The sequence below is a fragment of the Dipodomys ordii genome, unplaced genomic scaffold (assembly GCF_000151885.1).
Source record: "Dipodomys ordii isolate 6190 unplaced genomic scaffold, Dord_2.0 Scaffold14, whole genome shotgun sequence".
NCBI classification, from domain to species: Eukaryota; Metazoa; Chordata; class Mammalia; order Rodentia; family Heteromyidae; genus Dipodomys; species Dipodomys ordii.
Window position 1 is genome coordinate 477,713 of NW_012267230.1, and position 18,558 is coordinate 496,270.

Genomic DNA, 18,558 nt, shown 5'->3' on the forward strand with positions numbered 1-18,558 from the left:
GTGGCTCAGTGGTAGAGCGCTTGCCTTGCATGCCTGAGGCCCTGGGTTCGATTCCTCAGCACCACATAAGCAAAAAGAAAAAAGCCAGGAGTGGCGGTGTGGCTCAAGTGGTAGAGCACTAGCCTTGAGCTGAAGAGCTGAGGGACAGCGCCCAAGCCCAGAGTTCAGGCCCCATGACTGGACCCAAAAAAAAAAAAAAAAAGATGGACAGGATGAATGTCTAAGGTTCACCAAAGAAAGGGCCGAGCTCAGGGCTGCCTTGTTGATTCTTCTAGCATGGCTCCCTCTTGCTGCTAAGAGGTCAGGGACCAACCAGAGAGAACCACCGCATTGCCTCTAAGGAATAGAAACCCAGTACGCTTTTCTCGCTGTGAATGCAACTGCTCTACATCCCCAGGGCTAATCTTCAATAACGCTTACTGCCTCCTATTACATTTATAGTGATGTAACAGCATATTCTCATGACAGTGGTCTGAGGTTATGGATTTATCAGCCCCATAAGTCACTCTTCCAAGGGAGAAGGAAACTTACAGTATGGGAATGGCTATTGTACAGTCCATATGCGCTCAGCACAGCTCATTCCATCCTTCAGCACTATGAGGTATGTGCTAATGCTATCCCATTTTCCAGATGAGACAAACTGAGATTCAAAAGGGTGACAAAACTTGCTTCCCTGACTAATAAAAATGCCTTTGAAGCCGGACACCGGTGGCTCACGCCTGTAATCCTAGCTACTCAGGTGGCTGAGATTTGAGGATTGCAGTTCAAAGCCAGCCAGGGCAGGAAAGTCCATGAAACTCTGATCTCCAATAAACCACCAGAAAACCGGAAGTGGCGCTGTAGCTCAAGTGGTAGAGTACTAGCCTTGAGCTGAAGACCTGAGGGACAGTGCTCAGGCCCAGAGTTCAAGCTCCATGACTGACTAAACAAAAACAAAAACTCCTTTGACTTTCTGGTTAGGAAAAAAAGAAGCTATATGTGCATGAATGTGGTGGGGGCTATGAGGAAAGCCCTTGTGCTTTTTGCTCCATTATACAAAGCATAGTCAGGAACTCACAGTCCAATCAAACAGGAAATGGGTTCTTGAAAGGTGGGGGTGAAGTCAAAGGGAAGTGGGGAGAGGAAGGAAGGGAAGAAGGAGGGAGAGAATGCAGTCATAAAACTCAATGCATACCTTATAACATTAAGAAAATTAATATAGTTGGGCACAGGTAGCTCATGCCTATAATCTTAGCTACCCATGAGGCTGAAGATCTAAGGATCGCTATTCAAAGCCAGCCCAGGCAGGAAAGTTTGTGACATTCATCTCCAACTAACCACCAAAAAACTGGAGGTTCAAGAAGGTAGATGTAGCCGGGGGCCCGGGGCTCATGCCTGTAATCCTAGCTACTCGGGAGGCTGAGATCTGAGGATCGAGGTTCAAAGCCAGCTCGGGCAGGAAAGGCTGTGAAACTCTTATCTCCAATAAACTACCAGAAAACTGGAAGTGGCACTGTAGCTCAAGTGGTAGAGCGCTAGGCCTTGGGCTAAAGAGCTGAGGGACAGTGCTCAGGCCCAGAGTTAAAGACCCATGACCGACAAAAAACAAAAACCAAAACAAGAAGGTAGAACAGAAGTTGGGTACTTGTGGCTCACAATTGTAATCCTAGCTACTCAGGAGGCTGAGATCTGAGGATGGAGGTTCAAAGCCAGCCTGGGCAGTCTATAAGACTTATCTCCAATTGACCACCAGAAACCTGGAAGTGGAGCTTTGGTTCAAAGTGGTAGAGCACTAGCCTTGAGCAAAAAGGAGTTCAGGGACAGTACCCAGGCCCTGAGTTCAAGCTCCATGATGAAAAAGAAAGAAAGAAAGAAAGAAAAGAAGGGAAAAAGGGAAGAAAGAATAAGAAAAGCATAGCCAGTTCATCAGGATAACCTCTGGGCTCTAGAGACAGCATCCACTTATAAGACTGTACTGTAGGAAAGAAAATACATACACTATTTGTTCATATCCCCTGGGAAGCAGATCAAGATACCAACAAAATGAGTTTACCTTTCAGCTCAAATTCTCATTCTATATACTGTAGAGAAGCCCTTTTTTCTTTTTTACTTTTTTTTTGTCCATCCTAGGGTTTAAACCCAGGAGCTGGGCACTGTCCCTGAGCTTTTACTTTGCTCAAGGCTAGCGCTCTACTACTTTGAACCACAGTGCCACTTCTGGTTTTCTGGTGGTTAACTGGAGATAAGAAGGCTCATGGATTCTCCTGCCCAGGCTGGCTTTGAACTATGATCCTCAGATGTCAGTCTCCTGAGTAGTTAGGATTAAAAGGTAACAGCCACCAGTACCCAGCCAGAAGCCCTTTTATCTACCCTTTTCCTTTCTTATAAGTATTTGTAGGGATTTTGGTAGCTGAAGTTAGGCAGTTGGAGATAATGCAGTTGATAGAAATTTGCAATTCATAATGAAAGTATTACAAGCTGGAATGGATGTGTGTGTGTGTGTGTGTGTGTGTGTGTGTGTGTGTGTGTGCATTAATCGTGCCATGGCACTTGGTCCCCTACATTCAACATTGTCAAATCCTTCAATCTGTTTTTATTTACTGTGTCACTGTATTGAACTCTTTATGTAGCAAACACATACATGTCTAGATTATAGTACAGAGTAAAAATCCTTAATATATGCCTGTCATCATGAGACTGATTGATTATAGACACATTATAGCTCTGCAAAATACCAGCTGCAAAACAAGACTATTGGCTCAGCCCCCTACTATGTCTTTATTTCCCCTATCTTGATATGTCACAAATTTGTGATCTTCTATTATTATTATTGTGGAAGCTGTTATTACATGCCACTATTTTTGTCTTTTTGTATCTTCTTTGCCAAATTTCAGTAATTCAAGGCCAGGAAGAAAGACATTGAGAAAAGGTCAATATAGTGAAGCAAGCTTTAAGAAGACATCCCTCAGTGGAAAACAAGGAATTTCTGCATCAACAACTATCTTTAGTCTTTGCCCACTCATTGCTCAGAGGATGGGGGTAGGGGTTCTAGTCAAGAATCTGCAGCATGGATTAAGAAGCCCTGTTTCCAAACAAACCCCAAACTCTCCTTTACCTTTTTTTTTTCCTTTACCTTTTAATCAGGTCCATCTCTGCCTGATCCCTCTTAGCCATGAGCAGGCTTCGGCTGTTGTCAAAGATATCTTCAATCTGGTCTGGCCAGAGGAACAATGTGCTGTTCAATCTGATATCCTCTTCTGCAAAAGACACACAGTCTACTCCAGAACACTGGTCAACTTGCAGAAAATTAATTCAGTAGGACAAGAGGTCAACACAAGTGAGTGTAGGTGGCAGTGGATGGTTGGACCCCTTAGGGATGAATGGTAGCCAATGTTTATTGATCAGGGGCCAGCTAGCAGGGAGATAGCATCTATCATCCTCATTTTTACAAAAGGGAGCAAAGTAGTTCAGCCAAGTGGTTATGGTTATACTGCCAGAAGAGAGCAGAGCAGAATCCCAAATCTAAGTCGAATTACCTTTAAAGTCTGTGTTTGAACCACTCTGTTTTACTGGCTTCTCAAACTAGGTCTAAGCAGAGCCAGAAACCTAGGTCAGACTTCCAATTCCTCATCTGAATCTCAGTTTTCCTTTTGGTTGGTTTAATGAAAATAATAGTACCAATTTCCATTGTAACTCTGGTCAATGATAATGCCCTGGGTTTCCTTGGGAATTTAAGAGTCAGACACCACAGTAAGGAAATCCAGCATGTATACACATAATCAAGGACCAAGGGAGTCAGTGGGTAGATGGTTAGGAAACCATTTTATACTCATTCTTATCTTTTCCTCCCTGTCAACCCATCCCTGCAGCCTGCCTTGTGAACACCAAGGAACTCACACATTATGACCACCAGTGAACTCACAATACTGTGAACACCAGGGAACTCACAAATATTTTCAGATGGAAACTGGCTTATGGAAAGCATATCAACTCTTTTCCTCAGAACCTGAAGCTTTAAGGTGGTCTTGACCTTTTATTTTTCCCTTTAAGATATTCAGAAGCATAAAAGAAAGTGAAACTGGGAAAGAGCTAGGAAAGGGATGACATTGTTGAAAAAATATACTCATTACCTGACTTACATAACTGTAGCCCCTCTGTACATCACCTTTATAAGAACACTAAAAATAATTTTCAAAAAAATTTGCTTAAGAATAGAAGTGATTCTACCACTTTCCTATATTTGGATGTGACTTTTCTAGGTACAATAGGCACAAGATGTCAAGACACGCATCTAGAAACTAGAGGCCAACTCTTGTCCAGTAAAATTCACTTATGATTCAAATTTCTGTGGATGGATATAAATTAGTATTGCATATGTGGGGATCACTTGAAAGGCAATTCTTCTAATAGTGTAGAATTCTTCCTCTCTCTGATCCATTAGTCTTACAAATACAAATATAGAACATTTTTATATTATATATGCATGTATGGTATTAGACTTACGGGGCAAGTCTGCATAGTCCATCAAAAACTCTAGCCGATCACTTGCATCTCTCAGCTGTCTCCTGAGTTTGAACACAGTGACATCACTGGATTTCTTTAAGTATTCAATGAGAGATACTAGCTCTCCAGTGTTGGTAGGAACCTCGCTGACTTTGTCAGCAATAGTGCTGTACTGAGTACAAATGCTACAGAAAAGGAAATAGCCATCATTAACACAGTCACTATTATGATTATCATCATCTAAAATGAATTTCTTGCTTCATCTGACAAGTTTTTATTAGGTGTCAAGTCCCATGTATATGCATTAAACTTAATTCAATTACAAAAAGTAGTTCTATTATTATCTGCATTCGATAAGAGAAGAAAGTAAGTCTGAGTAACTTTAAAGTAACATGGGATGTGGTTGTCACAGCCAAGGTCTGAAGTTTAGCTAATTGACTTTTCTAAACCTCAAAATTTTATAACAATCAATCAATCATGCCCTCAGATTTAGAACTAAACAACAAGAACAACAGGAGTACAACCACAAACAAAAACAATAAGAACACAACCACAAACCCTTCATCTTACATGTTAGAGAATCAAATAATTTGTAGTTGCATTTGAATTTTGATCCTCAAATCTCAGCCTCCTAAGTACCTTGCATGAATCACCAGAATCTGGCTCAGAGTCACTACTTATAAAGACAGAAAGAAACTTTAGAACTCAGTCACAAAATTGAAGTCTGACCACCAACCTAGGATTTCTGCATGCTCAGAAATTCCTAAATTGAGCGTGTGGACCATATTTTCACTTATATTAAAGAGATTAAGGAAGAGTAACGTTGTGGTATCACAATAACTGCAAGTATATTCACAATATCTCAAAATATACTAAAGAGCCATAGTAATCAAATGCCATGCTATTTATATAAAACCAGACACACAGAGAATAGAATATCCAGAAATAAGTCCAAGTAGGAACATTCATCTGACTCATGACACAGGTACCAAAAACATATATTGGAGCAAAGCCTCTTTAATAAGTGATGTTGGAACAACTGGATATCCACATTTAGAAGTCTGAGATTAGAGCCCTTCCCTCACTTTGTACAAAAAGTCAACTCAAAGTGAATCAAAAATCTCAATGGAAGCCCTGAAATTTTGAAACTGCTACAGAAGAACATAGGGGAAACACTTGAAGAGCTAGACTAGGCAATTGCTTTCTGACTAAAACTCAGGAAATAATAGCAACAATAGACAAATCAAATTAATCAAATTAATAAAAACCTTTGTACACCAGAGGAAACAATCACCAGTATAAAGAAACAGCTATAGAATGGGAGGAAAATCCTTGTCAGAAAGTAATTCAGCAGTAGATTAATATCCAGGATATAAAGAACTCAATTAAATATTAAAAGAACAAATAGTCTAATAATAAATGGGCAAATGAGCAATTTTCAAATAAAGAAGTACAAATAGCCAATATTATTATTGTTGTACAAATAGCCAATATTACTATTGTTCCCTAATAATCTTAGCTATAAGAAATACAAGTCAAAACTACAGTAATAGCTAGGCACCAATGGCTCAAGTCATGAGGCTACTCGTGAAGCTAAGATCTGGAGTTTTGAAGCCAAGTTTGGCAGAAAAATCCTCCAGAGTCTATTTCTAAGTAATTAGAACAAAGCCAAGTGAAAGTGGTAGAAGGTCAGTTGAGCAAGCAAGCCAGTGAGAGAATGAGGCCTTGCATTCAAGTCCCAGTAATGCCAAAGAAGGAGAAGAGGAAGGTCAAGGTGAAAGAAAAAGGAGAAGGGGGAGAAGGATGAGGAAAGAGAGAAAGAAAGAAAGAAAGAAAGAAAGAAAGAAAGAAAGAAAGAAAGAAAGAAAGAAAGAAAGAAAGAAAGAAAGGAAGGAAGGAAGAAAGAAAGGCAGACAGACAGACAGGCAGAAAGGAAGAAAGCAAGCAAGCAAGCAAAGGAAGGAACACATTGAGATTATACTTCACCCCAGTAAAAATGTCTATCATGAGAAAACAAATAATAAAAACTGGTGAGAACAAGGAGGAAGAGGTGAAAACACTTTTAGTCATGCCCATAGAAATGTAAACTCATCTAAGTGCTATGGAGATCTGTATGAAAATCCTCAAAAAGTTAAAAGTAGAATTCTTTTTTGGGGGAGGGTGTCCAGTCGTGGGGCCTGAACTCTGGGCCTGGGTGCTGTCCCTCAGCTCTTCAGCTCAAACTAGCGCTCTACCACTTGAGCCACAGCGCCACTTCTGGCTTTTTTCTTTTTGCTTATGTGGTGCTGAGAAATCGAACCCAGGGCCTCAGGCATGCAAGGCAAGCGCTCTACCACTGAGCCACCTTCCCAGCCCAAAAGTAGAATTCTTATATGATCCAGGTAGGATATACTCAGAAGAATCAAAAGTCAGCTTACTATAGAAATATGTGTATAGCCATGCTGATCATGGCACTAATCACAATACTCAAATTTATGGAATTAGTCTAGATGCCTATCAATAGATGTATGAAGAAAATGTAGTAGATATACACAGTGGAGTTTTACTCTGCCATCAAAAAGAGTGAAGTCATACCAGGTGCTTTGGGCTCATGCCTGTAATCCTAGCTACTCAGGACGCTGAGATCTAAGGATCAAGGTTTGAAGTCAGCATGGATAGGAAAGTCTGAAACTCTTATCTTCAATTAACCAGCAAAAAGCTGGAAGTGGAGCTGTGGAATAAGTGGTAGAGAACTAGTTTTGCCTTGAGCAGTGTCCAGGCCCTGAGTTCAAGCCCCAGTCCTAGCACACACACAAATCCAACAACAAAAACAACAACAAAACAAGAGTGTAATGTCATTTGCTAGAAACTCGATGGAATTAGACATCATTGCACTAAGTGAAATAAATCAGTTCCAAAAAGACAATGCCACATGTTTTTTTTTTCCCCCATGTCATGAAAGTAAAAGGGAGATTACTAAGGAGATGGAGAAGGGAAAAGCAGGGTAGAGGTAGAGAATAAGAAAGACAAATAGAGGAGGTGAATATGATTAAAGCACTCTGCCTGCATGTGTGGAAATGTCATGATGAACCCCCCTACTATGCATCATCTAATATGCGCCAGTTTTACAAAACAGAACAAAGGGGTTTTGTTGTTGTTGTTTTTGCTTTTTTAAAAAATAAAAATGGATGCACAAGTACCTAGGCCCAGAGTTCAAGCCCTATGACTGACAAAAAGAAATGGATGCACAATGGGCTGGGAAGGTGGCTCAGTGAGAGAGTGCTTGCATGAGGCCCTAGGTTTGATTCCTCAGCACCACATAAGCAGAGAAAGCTAGAAGTGGCGCTGTGGCTCGAGTGGTAGAGTGCTAGCCTTGAGCTGAAGAGCTGGGGGACAGTACCCAGGCCCAGAGTTCAGGCACCACACACACAATCACACACACACACACACACACAGGCACCACACACACACACACACACACACACACACACACACACACACTGCACTAACCAGGTAAAATACCACATTGCTTTGATTTGAAAGGCAGGAACAAATGGGCTGCTGTTTAAGAGGGAAAGATGAATGGCTCAAACTTTTGAAAGAAAGTATCCTCAAAACCTTTTATTGTCCTTTTTACTATAGACAAACTGAGGATCTAAGAGGTAGAGCCAAGGTTCACAGAGTTGGTCAATGGGAGGTTTGGGGCTCAAAATCAACTTTTCTGGCTCCAAATCTATAAAACTTACTCTTTGACTCAGTGAGAAAGCTGAGTATGGTGGTGGAAAGTGTAGACTTTTAAGATTAAAATAAACTAGGTGGGCTCACATCTGTAATCCTCACTACTCAAGAGGCTGAGATCTGAAGATCTTGGTTTAAAGCCAGCTCAGGCAGGGAAGTCTCTTATCTCCAATACTACTAAAAAAGCTGGAAGTGGAGCTGTGGCTGAACGGGTAGAGTGCTAGCCTTGAGCACAAAGCTCAGGGACAGCCTCCATGAGCTGAGTTCAAGCCCAAGGACCAGCACCAGAACCAACATGAAATAAAGTAATAAACTAGATGGGTGTGTCATTTAATAACACACCAGTCTCCTTTTCCTTATCAACACAATGAGGAGAATAAGGAACAACCTCTGAAGACTGGATTCTATCTATACTATGAAGAATGCTTGCATGGTAGTGTCCTTGATATTATCATTAATTTGCTGTTCTCTCCCTCTGTGGTGTGTGTGTGTGTGTGTGTGTGTGTGTGTGTGTGTGTGTGTTAGGCAGCCTTTTGATTCTGTGGCAAGATACATGACACAACTACCATAAAGAAGAGCTTTATTTTTGATCCACAATTTAGAAGGTTTTGCTCCATGGTCAGCTGGATCCAATTGGGCCTGAAGTGAGGCAGAATATCAGAACAGTAGGACTAAGCAGTAGAGCAAGCTACTTACATAATGGTAGCCAGAAAGAAGAGAGCAAGACAGGAAGGAGTCAGGGAAAAGACACTCTTCAAAGGGACGTCCTTTGAAATGAGCAACTAGTGGCTCACCTCTGTGATTCTAGTTACTTGAGAGGTGGAAATCAGAGAGAATGAGGTTCCCTGCCAGCCCAGGCACACAACAAACCCCTTCTCAATCCATAGCTAGGCATGGTGGTGCATACTTGTCTTCCTAGCTAGATGAGAAGCTGAGATCCAGAGGATTTCAGTTCCAGGGAAAAAGTCTGCAAGACTCTGCAAGACTCCATGTCAGTGAAAGAAACATGCCTGTCATTCCAGCTATAACAGCAAGCCTAAAATATGTGGAGCATGGTCTAGACACACAGATCCGTGGGACAAAAACTGAGACCTTATTTGGAGACATGGCTCCACAGTACAGTGCCTGGCCTAGAAAATGCAAGAGCCTGAGTTCAAACTACAGAATATGAAAAATACTTTTAAAAAAGTCACATCTCAGTAACCTACTGCCTCTAACTAGGTCCTAGGTCTCTCTGATAATGCCAGTAATGCCATCAAACCATAAACCCATCAGTGGGTTACTCCACTGTGTAGATTGGAATTCTCATGGCCTAATATCCTCTCAGTGGCTGGATCTGCTAGGTGGAAATCAACCTTCAACACACTGAGTCTTTTGTGGGGACACTTCATTATCCAAACCATAGCAGGGTTTTATAAACTTCAAAATACCTTATATATATATAGCATAGATTATATATATATTTGAATCACTCACTATTAGCATAATATAAATGTAAACATACATAGTGGTCAGTATTTCTAAATTATCTCAGTCTATAAAGAACTCAGAGGATGAAAGATGGAATATGATTTAACCATGTTGTAACATTTAAACAGACATAGCAGCAGATAGTTCCTATCTCAAGCTGTCAACATCTGTTTCCTCTTTTGGTAATAATATCCTAACCTTTCTTGGGTTTTCTCTCCTCTGTGGTTTGATTAGGAATGCCATCTACCCCTTATCTGGGATCACCAACCAGATCTAAAGCCATTCTCTTCGGCCAGTGTTTGGTTCCATGTTGTACAAATAACCCAAGTTAGGACAGCATCATATGAGTCACAACTTTTTGTGAGACTACTCAAAACAAAATGGGGGGGTCTTGAACTCAGGGCCTGGGCAATGTCCCTCTGCTCTTGGTTTTCTGGGTGGTTTATTGGAGGTAAGAGTCTCACGGACTTTCTTGCCCAGGCTGACTTTGAACCATGACCCTCAGATCTCAGCCTCCTCAGCTAGGATTACAGGCATAAGCCACCAGCACCCAGCTTCAAAAAAATTTTTTAAGATTTTATTTTCCTCTTTTTAGATGGGAACCCAAGACCTGGAAGGATAGAATCCTGGAATGGCTAGGAACCACAGACTTCAGAGAATCCATCAAAGGAACTCAGAGGAAAGCTGAGCAGAAAAAAGGAAATGGTACACAACAATAGTGTTGAAGCCTGAAGCTAGAACTCCTAAATTTTTCAACATTTAAGACCCAAGTCCCTCCTCTCCCCACTTATTTACTAAAGCAAGTCTATTGCTTACAACCAAATCCAACTAATAAATATACGATTATCAGTAAAATAAAGAGACGGTTATCATTTTAAATAGAACAACACAGCCGGGTACCAGTGGTTCCTGCCTGTTTATCCTATCTACTCAGGGGGCTGAGATCTGAGGACCATGGTTCAAAGCCAGCCCATAAGAAGGACTTGTGATCTCAGACAACCTCAATGCCTAGGAAACAGTTTTCAGTACTATAAAATTGTTTACAAGAAAGGAAAGACCATCTGGGGTAAAAATCTGCAAGACTTTCTCTCACTGGAAACAAAAACAAAAATCTGAGTGTGATGTGAGCCTACCATCTCAGCTACAACAGGAAGCCTAAAATATGTGGGTCGTGGCTAGGCAGGATCTGAGGCAAAGAATTCCATAGGATGCTCTCTATCTTCTTGCTTCAGTCCTAGGCAGTTTTCTCCTGACTTGATATCCCCTTCCCTGAGTCTGAGCTCTCTGTTGCTCTCACTTTGGGCATAAAAACAACTTGAACTAGAAGCTCAGTTCAGCTTTTATGGGAAGACACAGGTTCTGGTCACTTTTGCATTCTCTGGTCAGTGTATGGTTGGTATTTGTATAGAACTATGATACCTGGTATTGGTATCTCGGTTTACATCCACTTGGTGTTGAATCAGACGGTCTTTAAGATTTTGAGCTCGCTCACAGAGATCATAATTTAGGACCATGGCATCAAGGCAGAACATGGCCAAAGGCACAGTAATATGCATAGATGCAATTTCATTTTTCCGCTTTTTTATATCATTGATACTCTGTAGAAAAAAACATAGTCACAGCTGGAGTTTCTTAGGAGCCTCAACCCATTTGTCCCCAGCCTTAACCTTGGCCAGTAGTGAGCAGTAGTGAAACCCTCTGACTACTCATTGGATGGACTGGAGCACCAAGGTATGAAATGTCAAGTGTCATCTCCTACCGTCACAAAATCCTCAATTTCATGATTTTCTTTCAGGAATGCAGTGATGTTTTGTTCTGCTGTGTTGTCCAGTAAATCGTCATACTTTTTATACACATTTAAGTATCTTCCATATTCAAGAACAGAAAAGCAAATGCATAAATACAGGTCAACAAATCAGATAGGCCCAAGTAGCATTTGAAACAAATAATAGTTATCTATCTATCTATCTATCTATCTATCTATCTATCTATCTATCTATCTATCTATCTATCTATCTATCTATCTATCTATCCATCTATTGCTGGTACTGGAGCCTGGACTCGCAACCTCACACATTTGCTTGGCTTTTCTCCAGTCAAGGCTGGAGCTCTACCACTTGAGCCATACCTCCACTTCTAATTTTTGTTAATTAAGGATAAAGAATTTCACAGACTTTTCTGCCCAGGCTGGATTTGAACCTTGATCCTCAGATGTCAGCCTCCTGAGTAGCTAAGAATACAGGCATAACAGTTAACTCTCAAAGTTTCAGTTTGAAAGCAAGATTCCACAATCACCCTAAACTAGTGATTGCACATTCATGAACTGCTACCAAATGAATTGGATGTAACTTTCTTTTTTTCATATTTCCATTGTGAAACTTCCATGTCATGGGGTAAGGGTCTGTGCTTTGGGTGATAGGATATTTAAAAGCATCTCCAGCCAGGTGCCAGTTGCTCACAACTGCAATCCTAGCTATTCAGGAGGCTGAGATCTGAGGATCAGGATTCGAAGCCATCCTCCTATCTCTAATTAATCACCAAAAAAAGGGGGGTGGGGAGGGGAGCTGGAATTAGAGCTGTGGCTCAAGCAGCAGAGCATTTAAAAAGAAAAAGCTCAAGGATAGTACCCAGGCCCTAAGTTCAAGCCCCAGGACCAGCACACACACACAAACACACACACATCAATTAACTACCATAACAATTATCATAGAACAATAGGTACAAATTCTAGCTGTCCAGCAAAACTAAGACATCTAGCTGCCCTATTCTAAGATTTCTTGACTGTGTTCTATGACTTTGTGGCAAAAAAATGGTCTATGTTGATATGAATATACATAGGTTTCACAATAGAAATATAATGTGTTGCCCCAGACCTGGCAGGACAGATGAACTATATGACTTTTCTAAAATCCAGAAATGTCTAAATGCCAAAATTCATCTGGCCCCATAGCTTTCAGATAATCGAGACGGATCTGTAACTGAATTTGAATTCTGGCTCTCCTAGTTATCTGTGATATAACATTAGGAAGACTACAGTAAAATGGGGAAAAATTCATACTCATGGAAGTATTGGTGATTCTTATTATGTATGTGTTTCAAAAGTGTGTGGGAAAACATGGAACACTTATCTGATGTTAGGTAGGGACCAATACCAAATGACTAATAAAGTTACAACCGAAACAACTTACTTGTAGGGGCCAACTTGATTTTTCTTAAATACTTCAAAAGTTTGGTCCACGAAATCAGAAACAAGATTTTCTTTAGGATCAACAGTTCCAATGATGAGGTTATATCCTTTCAACTCCGGAAACAGGATGGATTCCACCTAAGGAGTAGACACATCACTTGCAGAAGTCAAGACATTTGCAAGTTGGGCACTGGTGGCTCATGCCTGCAATCCTAGCTATTCAGGAGACTGAGATATGAGCATCATAGTTGGAAGCCAGTCTGGGCAGAAAATTCCAGGAGCAGAAAAATCCATGAGATCTTTATCTCCAATTAACCAATAAAAAGCTAGAAGTGGATGGAGGTATGGCTCAAGTGGTAGAGCACCAGTCTTGTGTGAAAAAAAAGCCACGCAAGAATGCAAGAGCCTGAGTTTAAGCCCCTGAGACGTAAGGAGACTGGCTCTATGGTTCCCCTAGATAATTAACCTTTGATTTCCCCTGGTTGTTTCACAACTAATTTTCCTTACAATGCAGTACTTGGAGTGAGGTGAGGAGGGAGAGCGGAGAGTTGGGATGGCATCCATAAGACACAAAAAGGGAGACGGTACCAAAATGCAAAGGCAGGGGACTTATTTCCAGGGACATCAGGGTTGGAACCCCTGCCCCTCTATGTCTATTCTCTCTCTTCTCTACCTCTGCACTCGCTCTCTGTCTCTCTGTCTCTCTGTCTCTCTCTCTCTGTCTCTCTGTCTGTCTGTCTGTCTGTCTGTCTCTCTCTCTCTCTCTCCTCTCCCTTTCTATCAAATCCTTTTCCCTGGATTGCTCTTCTTTCAGTTACCTGATTCTTTCAAGTCTCATCTCCTTAGAGGACCCTCCTGGGATCCCAGTGGATGTTGACCGTTATTTGTTGTGTGGGTACTGGGCTTACACTCAGGCTTGGACACTGTTGCTTAGCTTTTTTGATCAAGGATAGCAGTCTACTACTTGAGCCAAAGCTGCCACTTGCAGCTTTTTGGTGATTAATTAATGATAAGAGTCTCATGGATTTCTTGGCTTCAAGCTATAATCATCAGATCTCTACCTCTTAAGTAGCTAGGATTACAGGCATGAACCACTGATGTCCAGTTTGAGTTTCTCTGTTTAAAATTCACCTTTTTTTGCCTGCTTGTCACACAGAACAATAGGATGAAATGAATATATAATGAGCCACATTCTAGGTATGCCAGGAAGGACTGATCTTATTTGACCATTTATTGTAGCCTCAGGGTTTGGTAAGAGTGGCTGCTAGTAAGTACTTAATAAGTATGGTATGAGTAAATGAACATAATGTGTTTCTCAACTCTTCACCACTCACATATCCTCTCTAATGAAAGCTAATGAAGACATGTATTCTAAATTTAACTCTGACACTAATGGACTATGTGCTCCCAGGTAAGTGACTTCGCTCAAAATTTCCATATTTCCATCTGTAAAAAGGAGAAAAGATGATACCTTCCTAGGCTGACAGAAAAATTCATGGTTTTGTCTGGCACCAGTGGCTCATCATGCCTATAGACCTAACTACTCAGGAGGCTGAGACCTGAGGATCACAGTTTAAAGTCAGCCTCAGCAGAAAAGTCTGTGAGACTCATATCTCCAACTAACCACCAAAAAGCCAGAAGTGTAATTAACTGGGGTTTGAACTTAGCTTGCTTACTCATGGCTGGTCCTCTACCTGTTAAGCCATGCCTCCAGGCCAGCTTTTTGCTGATTAATTGGAGCTGCAGACTGATGGGTTTTTCTGTCTGGGCTGGCTTCAACCTGTAATCTTCTAGGTCTCAGCCTCCGGAGTAGCTAGGATATGGACATGAGTCACTGGACATCCAGCTTCATTCACCTCTATTCATTCCAGTCGGGATCTTTGTTTTCTTTGGTTGTATTACTGAGACCAATAATTTCTCACACTTTCTTGGGCTTCTTTTAATAACCCTTTCTCATTAATATGCCTCCCTTCTGCTCCTTGAGTGCTATTTATCTTCAAAAACTTTCTTACTGACTTCCCTGCCCCACACTTTTAAGACTTAGGTTTAATGACAGATTTGGCAAACCTGCTAGGAGATGAAGAAACTGGCCACCTGCTGATGGGTTTCCATATATTTCCTAGACATTCCATTAAAAGGACTGTAAGCTTTCGCCATTCTGTTTAGTGATAAATCAGCCTGAGGGGCTCAGGGATGGAGTCCATGCCATGGGAATCAACACATACAGAACTCAAATCCTGTGGCGGCTTCTCAAAGGCTAATAGAGACTCATAGAATTCCAGCTTTCAAACCTAGTATAATCTGTGACCTGTGAGTATGTTCTCTTGGCATTAAAAACCCCTAAATCTAGTACCAGTCCCTGCTGGACTGTTTGCTGTAGTAGCAGTCCTGAAGTTTGTTCTGATGGAAAATGACTTGAACTAAAATCACTCATCTTTTCCCCTGACAACCATATTTTAGAACTGTCCTTGCTTGCTGATCCCACTGATCACTTAATCTAATGCACCTGGTGGTCTTGGAAGAGAGCCTGGCACTAAAGCCATATTTGATGCTGACACCATTGGCAGACACAGATGCCGTTGAAACCCTGAAACTCCTCAGAGTCAGAAAAACATTGCTCACCCCACTTCCATTTGCTCTGCCTGACTTCACTCTTAATGCCTAATATTTAAACAGACCCTATTTTTAAGGGTGGTGTGCGATTTCCCCATCTGCTGGGCTGAAGGAGACTTGGTTGCCCTTCCCAGGCTTTCCTACCAAATAAAGCCTGTTGGTCTATTGCGTTTTGCCCTTTCTGCTCGTTTTCTTTTCTTAGAGGCTCTCCAGCCTACAGCAGGCTTGCAAACACTGCCAATCAACAGTAGTGACAGAGTACTCAACAGACTACATACTTTATCTGTCCCCAGCCCTGCATTTATCCTTTCAAATTATAGGGCCTTTCTCTTTCATTCTTAGGGATATAGGTCACAAAGAGCTGCCCATTTTTCCTCCACTTCTAACACATCCATTTATATGTTAACCCAATTTGATTGAGATCAAAACTCCACATGCAGAGTTCTCTGGGGAAGCTGGAGCATTTGGTTTCAGGTGGGGTTTTCACATTCTGATCTCTTGGAACTTTCTGATGATAGGATTTTATTATAAAGAGAAGAGATCTAAGAGCACCCTTATCATACATAATGATGTCAGGAGACAGAGAAAGAGGAAGAGAGGGATGTAGGGAGGGAGAAAGGGATGAAGGAAGAGAGGAAAGGAGAGAGGAGGAGAAAAATAAAGGGAGAAAAAGAGAAAAAAAAACAAGACTACAAGATGTCAGAGGACCCTTCTCAAGTTAAACTGGATACTGGCCTTTGGCCTTATCAACTATCCAGAGGGAATTAACCCAGAATCCAGGCACTGGTGGCTCACACATGTAATCCTAACTACTTAGTAGGCTGAGATTTGAGGATCATGGTTTGAAGCTGGGGCAGGAAAGTCCATGAGACTCATCTCCAATTAACCAGCAAAAAGCCAGAAGTAGAGTTGTGGGTCAAGAGGTAGAGCGCCAATCTAGAACAAAAAGGCTAAGCAAGAGCATAACACTCTGAATTCAAGTTCTAGTACTAGACACACACACACACACACACACACACACTTAACCCAAATTGAATATGCTTTGGGACACTCTGTTCCTCTAAAATCACAAGTCTTAATTCCTTCATTAGAAGCCCCATTCTCAGTAACATGGACAGTCTTTTCTTGGATTTTCTTTTTTGGTGCCAGTCACGGGATTGAACACAAGGCCTGGCTGCTGTTCCTGAGCTTTTTTGCTCAAGGTTAGCACTCTTGAACCACAGCTCCACTTCCATCTTTTTGAAGGCTAATTGGAGATGAGTCTCACAGACTTTCCTGCCCAGGCTGGCTCTGAACTATGATCCTCAGATCTCAGCCTCCTGAATAGCTAGCATTATAGGCCTGACTCATCAGCGCACATCTGGACATTTATTTATGATAGAATCGTTCTCAGATTGAGTGGGTATGGTCTGATTGTGTTCCCTAAGTGAATCTCATATGGACTGTGTCCTATACAAACTAACATTTAAAAACACATTTATTCAATAAGTGAACAAAAATACAAAAGAATGAAGTAAATACCATACCTTGGGAATCCCATCAGAGTTCTTAATAATTTCCAAGAAAGAATTTCTTATTAATTGCCAGCAGTCATCAAAAGGTGGATTAAAGACAATAGTGGGTTCCTGAACTTCAAGATTGATCATAATTAGCTGAGGGATAAAGAACTCCATCTCTTCATAGGGCTCCTTGAAATCATTTCCATTCTTAAAGAGATACAAAATAGGACAAGCCTCACAAAATTGTGCCTTTCAAATTCAAAGGAGTGATTGTCATGCATTCATAATTCCATCTGAGCACTAAGAAAGGAAGTACATCGTACTATCCTACTGTTCATGTTGAAATATAGGCTGAATATAGTGAACCTCTTCCTGTCCTTATACATTTTTCCCTTTACAAGGCTAGCACTCTACTACTTAAACCACAACTCCACTTCCATCTTTTTGATGGTTATTGGAGATAAGTCTCACAGACTTTCCTGCCTAGGCTGGCTCTGAACTAAAATCCTCAGATCTCAGCCTCCTTTTTTCCTTTCAGTTGTTTCTTATTTTTCTTGTTGCTTCCTGCAATCGAATTTCTAAGTCTTTCCATCTTTCAAACTTAGCCTACAAGCTCCTTCTGACAAGCCTTCCTGTTCTTTACCGAGATAAAATCTCTTCTACTGCTGAACTTCCATATTTCTACTTCCCTTTCTACTTCCATATTTCTACTTCCCTGTTCTGTTCTACTTTACCTTTCTGTTTTAAAAGAATTTATAGCTGAGCACCAGTGGCTCATGCCTGTAATCCTAGTTACTCAGGAGATCTGAAGACTATGGTTTCAAAGCCAGCCTGAGCAGGAAAGTCAATGAAACTCTACAATTAACCACCAGAAAACTGGAAGTGGTGCTGTGGCTCAAGTGGTAGAGTGCAAGTCTTGAACTGAAGAGTGCGGGGACAGTGCCCAAGCTCACAGTTCAAGTCCCATAACTGACCAAAAACAAAAGACAAAGGAGGAATAAAAATGCTCGACAAGAAATGTACTCATTACTTTACTAATGTAACTATAACCCCTCTGTACAGCATTTTTACAATAAAATGAAATTTTAAAAAATATCAAAAAAAAAGAATTTGTAAGTGCATCTTACCTTTGTTCTAAACTCAAGGGCAGAATCTAGGTTTTATCCAACTCAAAAGTGGAAAACAGTATTTATCACATAGTAAGCGTTCAATAAACATACACTGACTATATCCAAAAGAATGAATAGTTTGTCTCAAATTGCATTGTTGATTGGCATATAGTTTATTTCAGTACTTAAAATGTCAACTTTCCTATAACAAAGTGATGTGAACACATTTCCTCCTCTTTTCTTTTTGGCATTACTGGAGTTTGAACTCAGGCCCTTGCACTCATTAGGCAGGTGTTCTACCACTTATATTCCAGTCTTTTTTGCTTTAGTTATTTTCAGATTAAGAGGTGTGTGTTGTTGCCCAGAGATAGTTTCAGATTATGATCCTCTTACCACAGCCTCCCATATAGCTGAGATTGAAATGAGGTTCTGTTAGCTTTTTTTTGCCTGGGCTGGCCTTGAATCATGATCCTTCAGTGTT

The 18,558-nt window shown here is 41.0% G+C and overlaps 1 protein-coding gene across 1 annotated transcript in view; it reads right to left on the reverse strand.

Moving 5' to 3' along the window:
- The window catches only part of Dnah3 (dynein, axonemal, heavy chain 3), a 209,322-nt gene that overhangs the window by 159,442 nt on the left and 31,322 nt on the right, over nt 1-18,558 (reverse strand). Inside the window, exons 10-15 of the mRNA XM_013011154.1 lie at nt 16,972-17,175; nt 12,858-12,994; nt 11,429-11,534; nt 11,089-11,267; nt 4,483-4,667; nt 3,113-3,194 (exon numbers count right to left, since the gene is read on the reverse strand). Of these exons, the coding sequence (XP_012866608.1) occupies nt 3,113-3,194; nt 4,483-4,667; nt 11,089-11,267; nt 11,429-11,534; nt 12,858-12,994; nt 16,972-17,175 (893 nt within the window). The remainder of the gene's footprint in view (nt 1-3,112; nt 3,195-4,482; nt 4,668-11,088; nt 11,268-11,428; nt 11,535-12,857; nt 12,995-16,971; nt 17,176-18,558) is intronic.